The sequence below is a fragment of the Macrobrachium nipponense genome, chromosome 10 (genome assembly GCF_015104395.2).
Source record: "Macrobrachium nipponense isolate FS-2020 chromosome 10, ASM1510439v2, whole genome shotgun sequence".
NCBI lineage: Eukaryota > Metazoa > Arthropoda > Malacostraca > Decapoda > Palaemonidae > Macrobrachium > Macrobrachium nipponense.
The window spans coordinates 74,958,850-74,967,578 of record NC_087204.1 but is presented as its reverse complement, the minus strand read 5'-3'; the positions used below and the strand labels follow the sequence as shown (position 1 = coordinate 74,967,578).

Sequence of the window (8,729 nt, the reverse complement as noted above, 5' to 3'; positions counted from 1 at the left end):
TATTTCTTTCCTGAAACCTGCTTATTCTTTCCTGATCTGGAAAAAGGGTTATACAACCATCACACTCGTGAACTCACACTAACAGTAAGTAACTGAACATAAAAAGGATCCAGGTAAGGTTATAAGCAAGCAATTAAATATCAGATGTCTTCTTTAATAAAAACGACGAATCATTTTTATTTAATCTACATTTAGAAACAGAAAATTTTATATTTATATGTATTGTGCACCCAGTCAATTTGAGTACACTCTTCTGTTAAATAAGTAAACGGAGAGGCCTTTACATATGTGTTCAATTCTACTACTACTACTAGTACTTTCAATCGTCAATGTCGCACATGAGAGAAGATCCCGCGATGGAATACCAGGAATAATTCTATTGTCACCAATAAGGTAGTATTTCCCTGCTGCGTAACGATAATTTGGCAACCATTCCTAGGCTAAACTCCGTATGGGGTTGTTTACAGTTTTGTTGGCCAGTTTCACGGGGCAATTTCCAGGGCCGTACAACAACCAAATCCATCCACACAGGTTAGTACTAGCCTACTACTTAGTAGCTATAGTAGGTAGGTAGGTAGCCTAGGTACTACTACCTAGCCTAGGTTAGTAGGTACCTAGTCCCTTCGACCTGGAAGACCTTTTAGGCGATTTTAGTGGTCAATGTGAACACTGCAAAGAGGGAACAATAAGCCTCGTGAAAGAGGAAGACAGTTTTGTGCCTTACCTAAGTCAGGTTAGTGTGGTTCGTCTGGTTAGGTCACAACCTCTGTTACCTTCGTCCCCCGGGCAAGTTAGGGTACGCACCGTAAGTCAGGTTAGGTTGGTTCGTTTGGTTAGGTCACATCATTTTTACTATACTGGGGGGTCCAGGGTGGCAAAGTCCCCTGGCCAGGTTAGGGCACGTGCCCTAAGTCAGGTTAGGTTGGTTTGTTTGGTTAGGTCCAGGGGTCAAAGCCCCCTGGCTAGGTCAGGGCACAGCACCCTAAGTCAGGTTAGGTGGGTTCATTGGGTTAGGTCACTACCAGTATCCATTTCCCCCTACCCAAAAACCCTGGTTCACCAACAGTGTTCCCCTATGCCGCTTGTATTAATCTTTCAGCGATCGCCGCCACTCGTATCCGTTTCCCCCCACCCAAATACCCCAGTTTCCCAAGAGGGTCCCCCTTTCCCGTTTCTATTAAGCTTTCGACGCTACATTGTTTGTTGTTTTGGTTTTGCTGCCATTTTGGTTGTGTTCTTCCGCTGATTTTCTTGTCCGGGCTTACTGCCATCTACCAGCTAGTGGTAGGTTTGGACATGAAAATTGGTCGGAGGTAAGACTGGCCCACAAAACTGTAGCCGCTCCAGGCTATTACCTAATAGCCTAACCTTAGGCCAGACAAACATACACCAGGGTAATTCCTTTAAGGCCAGGTAATACGTCCAACCAGGTTAGAGCGCCTCAGTGGCGTGGTTGGTTTGGTGTTTGCTTCTCACCTCAGTGGTCGCGGGTTCGATTCTCGGCCATTCCATTGAGTAGTGAGAGATGTGTATTTCTGGTGATAGAAGTTCACTCTCGACGTGGTTCGGAAGTCACGTAAAGCCGTTGGTTCCGTTGCTGAATAACCACTGGCTCCATGCAACGTAAAAACACCATACAAACAAACAACCAGGTTAGGTTAGGGGGAAACACCGCAGTGGATCCATCATTATCGCGTGGATCAGCCTAATTCACTTGATATTTAATTGGTGAAACAAGAATACAATTACATCTTTAAGTATACCATTCAAAAGATTGAAGTTTAGTCAACATAATGTGATATATGAAAGCACCATACGAACTGAAATAAGCATGTGAGGTCTTCGTAAAATGTATTTTCAAGGCAATTTTGAAATCCAATATGGCAGCACCCGCATGAGGTGCCGTTCGTAAGCGCAGTGGAGCCACCATCTTTCCCAGCCTTCCCACCACTCATTTGAACAATGTTAGTGTATATACTATGGTGATCCGTAAAATAAGGTTTCCACGGAGCTGCAGTTGCGAGGAACGCTGTTACACTGGATCCAGCATCACTGGTTCCCCCTCACCCAGTCCCCCCTTGGCGAGCTGTCTGCAACGTTCAATCTTGGCTTGCCAGACTAGATATAGAGCTCCTACTCGCTTCTCCTGCCAGGTGCAAATTACGCTCTGTGATTCATTTTTTGTGTGCAAAAAACACTGCGCTGTTGGACATTCATTCCCACCTGTGTGAAGTCTACGGAGAAAAGTGTATGAGCGTACAACACGTGCACAAATGATGCAGAGAATTCAAAGACAGACATACAGACGTCCATAATGAATAGCATTCTGGACGCCCATCGGTTTCGGGCGAAATGATTGCCAAAGTGGAAGAAACAATGCTGAAAGATCGAAGGGTGACGGTTCGGGATCTCTGCTAGATGATCCCTGTTGATAGTAAGACTTACATTGAAAAAATTTGGACAGACCATTTAGGGTATGCCATCTCTTCCCTGAATTGAAGAAGCACCTGGGTGGGATGCATTTCAGAACGGGAGAGGAGCTGAAAGAAGAGATATTAAGCTACCTTCGCGGTGCGGCAGGAGAGTTCTACGATTCAAGCATAAATAAGATGGTACACCGCATGCAAAAATGCTTTGATCTCAGCGGCGATTATGTCGAAAAATAGGAAGTCTAAGCATTCCAAAAATGTATTATTCAATGCCAATAAACATGTTTTTCATTGTGAAAACTCTTTGGGAATCTTATTGTATGGACAACCCTCGTATGTAATGTTTATTGATCTTACTCAAGATTGCAGTTGTAATCAGTGCAGTAAAAGAACATTTTGTTGCCTATATAAGTGAGAATATGAAACTTCTTATTCCCAGGCTCATGGTTTGAACTGAAATTCATTCTTACCTTGTAATCGGTGGTTTTATCCTTACTGCCATCACAACTGAAACTTCACAGTGCTTATTTGATTGTAATTATACATGTTTTGGTGTTAATTCACTCTTAAATTGCACTTGAACTACGTTGCGGTTCCTGGGTCCTAAGCGCTCACTCCACAGACACAGTTCGGGCAGCACACGAGTACACGGTTTATGAGGTGCAAAGCTATATTCCCTTAATTGTTTACTTTACTCATTATTTAGTTTAACTTTACTTTGTTACTTCAAAATGTTTATTTAATTCATGTCTATTATCCCTTTTTTGCAACCACATTAACTACGAAAAATTACAGATATTTCCAAAGTAGATACGAGCAGACGGCAAAATGACTCATCGTTGCCAATCTAGTGGAGCTTCACACAGTAATGCAATAATGATAAAATTGCTCTAATATGTATGTATGCTACAAATAGATATGCTAATTTCACTTATTTCCCTGGTTTGGAGGGTAAACACATACCAATTGGCAACACTGATAAAAAATAGAAGAGCGTGAAGAATGCTGTAGGTACCGTTTGCAGCAAAACTGTTGATATTTGAATCAGGAATCTAGTTACTTTTTCAAAAACTAATATTTTCAAATTAATAATCATGAATATGTAAAAAATTTATGCAATTCATTACCTTATACTGCTGTTTAATTATTTATTTAAATAATTACCTAGTGCACGCTTCTTCTTCTTCTTCTACCAAAAAATCGTAGTTTCCTTGGATAAGTTGTGGTTGGAAGTCATTGTTTACGATTTTTGTGAAGAAAGTGCCCCAGCGTCTATGGGTACAGGTGGTGTGCGGATTTAGCACATGGAATGGAAAGTTTATTGACTCAAGTGGCTCCGCGAACATCGAGATGGCATCAATCTTCTATATTGTTGGTGTTATAAGTAAAAATTTCGAAAGCGTCATGGAGATATGTGTGCACTGCGTATGGCTAGACTTTCATTAACCTCTGTTTAATCTAAAAATATGACCTTAATTTCTAATTTTAAAGAAAATACTTACTTCAAAAGGATAGTAGAGGTCTCAAGCTCTTGCTCTCACCACCAGCAACTCACGACTGGTGCCCATCTCCGGTGTCAGGACGTGTTAAAGTACTTTTTCGGAGGGTGGCTTCATATGTGGTGGAAACTGGATCCGCTAGTCCAGTCGGTTGTTCCCCCTAGTATGGTAACCGTTAAGGCTTCGCCCCTAGCCAGGTAACACTGCCTACTAGGTTAGGTTAGGTTAGCAACCTTTATATTAGGTTCCCAAACACATAGTAATTATAATACCTAATAACTATTCTTTTATGGTAATGATATTTCATCGTTTATATCCTGATAGAACGGATAATGGTTTCTATCTATTTCATAATTTGTTCATGAAACTTACCTGGCAGATATATATATAGCTGTATTTTCTGAAGTCCGACAGAATTTTAAAAACTTCCGACACACGCAGTGGTCGGCCAGGTGGTTAGTACCCATTCCCGCCGCTGGGAGGCGGGTATCAGGAACCATTCCCATTTTCTATTCATAATTTTTCTGTCGCCGGTGCTGAAAACACCTGTTTTCAGTACCTCCGTCTTAGGATTTTGGAAACTTCATTGCCGCTAAGTATCCTAATTGTCTTTTCATTTATTTACTTGGATTTGTGGGATTTGTGGCTAGGCATACGCTATCTTAAATTGATTTGAATTTGATTCATTTTTGCATAAAATATCTGAATCTAGTTAGGCTAGTTTCAGACGGGGTTGTCTGCAAAGATAGGGTGTGGCTACCGAAAGCTTCGGTAGATCCGCACTTGGTATGCACGAGGGGTATGGGTCTTGCTTCTTTGTTGAGATTTGTCATGGAAGGAGTGTGAGACTTTGTCTATTCCGTAAGGAAGACGTATGATTCGTATGTACGCAATTAATCAGTAAACATGTCTAATTCCGTAAGGAAGACGTATGATTCGTATGTACGCAATTAATCAGTAACAAAAGTCAGGGTAGTGAACCTGCTAACCTTCCTGTAGACTTTATTTTGCCTAACCCTGTAGTATGGCCTACGGGCTATGAATATGTCTACGAGAGGTGCTCGCTCTCCTTCATTGCTGTGAAGTGCTACTTCTGTAATTGTTACTCCTAACCCTGCAGTGTTGCCTTCGGGCCCTAAGCAGTGTCTGTGGAGGAGTTGCCCTTTCTCTGATACTCTTTCGATTCGTAACTTAGAATCGAAAGTGCTTGCTTTAGAGAGTAAAAGTGAAGTGCAGAAGTGCAGTGATACCCCTTGTGTAGTGGAGGGTGCTTGACTCCCAGGACCTGGGGAGGGAGCATGTCGAAAGCCTAAGGAGGGTTACAAGGAACCCCCACCGATCTGGCGTGCCTTCGGCAGTTTCTGATGAAAATCCCCAGACTGCCAAAGTGCGTGCGCGTGCACGAATCCTGAAAGATTGCTTCTCGTCCTCCGAAGCGTCCTCCCCATGCAGGGGTTGGAGCTTTCGGAAGGACTCGCGCCCTCTAAATAGAAGCTTTATAGAAGAGGACGCTTCACGTCCTCTCTCTCTCTCTCGTTATGCGTTTCAGTGAGAAGTAAGAAGGCGAACGTCGCCTGAACTCGTGTCCGTCTTTCCACCGAGAAATATGTAAAAGAAGTCATAGTAGCAGGAACCTTTTGAGAGCGGACGCCCTGGACGCTCGGATGGACTCCAGGCGCGCGCGGGTGCAGGCCAAGCGCGCGCCAGTGGACGCCGAGCGCGCTCCAGTGGACGCCGATGCGGCGCGCCAGTGGACGCCCCGAGGTGCACCAGCGCACGCCAGGTGTGTCGCCTGGCTGAACGTTTCTGTTGAACTCTTCAAGCTCTTGTTTCAGATATGGGCCTAAAGATTTTGTACATGAACTTTCCTGTCAGATATATACTTAGCTATACGTCTCTGACGTCACGACAGAATTCAAAACTCGCGGCACACGCGACAGGTAGGTCAGGTGATCTACCGTTACCCCCGCCGCTTGGGTGGCGGAATGTAAGAACCAATCTCCCTTTCCAGCCAGAATTTTTCTGTCGCCGGTGACGACTACACCTGTGGTTGTTACCTCCTGACAGCTTTATTCATTTCTCGTTGCCGTGGATTTATTTGGACTGACTTTCGTGAAGTACCTGATCTTGTTGGCTTGGCATACGCATTTGTGGATTGTTTTTGGATATTGATTTGGATTTTTCTTTGATTTCGAGATGTCTGAGTTAGAGGTTAAGAAATCTTCTATGTTTAGAGTGTGCGCTATGGATGAATGCAAGGTGAGACTACCGAAAGCTACGGTAGATCCTCACACAGTTTGCTTTAAATGTAGAGGTAAAGAATGTTCTTTTGATAACCCGTGTAATGAGTGAGAAGTTGGATGAGGGTGAATGGAAGGCTCTTTCTTCCTACTTGAGGAAGTTAGAGAAAGACAGGGTGAGAAAGGCTTCTTCTAGGAGTTCTAGTAAGTCTCATATTAGCGAGTTAGAAGAAAATCCTGTTGTAGCATTAGAACCTTCTCCAGTTTCAGCTCCTGCGCCCTGCATCGAACCTAAGGATACGACTACGGAAGTGGCAACCATGAGAGCCACGATCCTTAGCATGGAAAAGAAGATCCGTTCGTTGCAAGGTAAGAGTAGTGAAGGTGAATTGTGCAGTGACCCCAGTGCAGTGGAGGGTGCGTCTGATCGGCTCCTTAATGCTTCCAGGCCTAGACCTCTTCCAGACTCCCAGTCCCCAGTGGAGGAGGAAAGTCAAAAGCCGCAGGAAGTTAGGTGGAGACTCCCACCGATCAGGCGTCCCCTCGGTAGATCCTGATGCTCGTACCCAGGCTGCCCTTGTTCGCGCGAAGAGAGGTATTGCGCCAATGCTTCTCTTCGTCTTCCTCACCTTCACCTAGAAGAGGATGGAGCGCCTCGGATTCTTCACGACACCGCTGAAGAGAGCCTGGAAGGCGCCTGGCCTCCTTTTCCTTCCAGCCCGGAAGTTTTTCCAGAAGAGCCGGAAGTAGAGATCAAGAAACCCAGGAGGGAGCAGGAGTTCTCGCCTCATAGTAGGCTTCGAGCCTCTTCTCCGGTGGAGGATTTTACAAGATCTCCAGCTCGAATTCTTGCGGGACTGCAAGCGCAGATTTCGGCACTGGCGGGCTCCTTGGCAGGAGGAACGCGTCGGAAAGACGTCTCTCTCCCTGTCCAAGAAGTCTAGGATTCCTTCACCTGTCTTACCGTCTCAGTCAGAGTCGGTTCTCTCTCCTTTATCAGCGGATGGAAGGAGGCGCTCTTCCCTCAGCAGGCTTGTCGTCTTCCAGGCATCAATCGCCCAAGAAGCTTTCTCCTGGTGACTACATCTCTCCAGTAGGAAGGGATCTAGCGACTAGTAGGCGTTCGTCTAAAGACAGGCGTACAGCCTCGTCCTCGCGCTCTTTTACGAAGATCCTTCATTCCCCTCCCGGATAAGAGAGCCTACTCTTTGATGGATTCGTCTAGAGACAGGATCTCGCCTTATGTTAGGCGCCTTGAGCCTAGTAGGCGCTACTCACCAAGTAGACGCTCTCCCGCTCCCAAGCATGGTGCGGAGGATAGGCGCTTTTCTCCTGATAGGCGCTTTTCTCCTGATAAGCGCGGCTCTACTTTTAGCCGCTCGATTCAGGACAGGCGCGTAGAGCCTGAAAGATATGTCTCTTCTGGGAGACTACCTTTTGAAGAGACACACAAGTCGGGTGCGAAGTTTGTGGAGCATGGTAGACGCCGGTCTCCTAGTAAGCGACCTTCTCCAGACCTTCGCTCTCCTGTAAGTAGGCGCCAAGAGCCTAGTAGGCGTTCGCCTCATGGTAGGCGCAGCTCGCCTGGCAGCCGCTCTCCTTTGAACATGGCGCATGGAGCCTGAGAAGCGCCTTGAGCATAGTAGGCTCTCCTCTCCTAGCAGGCGCTCCCTTGGAAGCCCGGAATTCTAGGAGTAGGATTAAGGAGCAAAGAGCAAGCAACTCATCAGAGTAGGAAGGACTCATTCGAGAGGAGCTCTCCAGAAACTTTGGCTTCCCCTGATAGGCGCCAGTCTACTACTAGACACTCTCTGGACAGGCGCATTTCTTTAGAGAAGGCTAACTGCACTCGTAAAGAAGCGGAGGGTTCTTCAGTGGATGAAGTTGAACCTTCAGAAGAGGATTTGGTGAAGGACTCGTCAGTTTCGTCCTACAAGATCCTTACAGATCTACTTCTTCAAGAGTTTGGAGACTCCCTTACTCCCGTCGCTCCTCCGTCTCCTCTCTCTTTATTCTCGACTTCGAAGAAGACGAAAGTTTCCTCTTGTGTGAGGATGAAGCCAACCATCTCAATGAAGAAGGCTTTGAGAGGTGTTGGTGATTGGCTGCTTTCTAATTGGAAGAGAAAGGGAAAACTGGTGTTTTTTCTTTCCTCCTTCCAAGCTTACGGGCAGACTCGGATTTTGGTACGAGTCTGGAGAACCCTTAGGTCTGGGTCTTCCTTCATCGGCGGATGCGGACCTCTTCTCTGGTGGATGCAGCACGACGCTCGGCTCTTTTGTCGGCTAAAACGACCTGGGCTATGAACGAGCTTGACCACCTGCTGAAGGGATGTTTAGAGTCTTGGAAGTCTTCAACTTCCTTGACTGGTCTTTGGGGGTCTTGGCCTAAGAAAGACTCAGAACCCGGATGCTATTTCGCCAGAAGATCTAAACAGTGTTCTAACGTGCATTGACAAAGCAGTTAGAGATGGATCGAGCGAAATAGCCTCCCTCTTTGGAGCAGGGATCCTTAAGAAGAGATCAGTCTTCTGCTCTTTTCTTTGACGAAGTCTGTTTCGC

At 45.7% G+C, this 8,729-nt stretch overlaps 1 protein-coding gene across 1 annotated transcript in view; it reads left to right on the top strand.

Moving 5' to 3' along the window:
• Positions 1–252: 252 nt before the first annotated feature.
• LOC135224007 (protein KRI1 homolog) overlaps positions 253–8,729 on the top strand; it is a 314,387-nt gene continuing 305,910 nt past the window's right edge. The window contains exon 1 of the mRNA XM_064262932.1: positions 253–393. Coding sequence (XP_064119002.1) covers positions 287–393 — 107 coding nt within the window. The 5' untranslated portion in view covers positions 253–286. The remainder of the gene's footprint in view (positions 394–8,729) is intronic.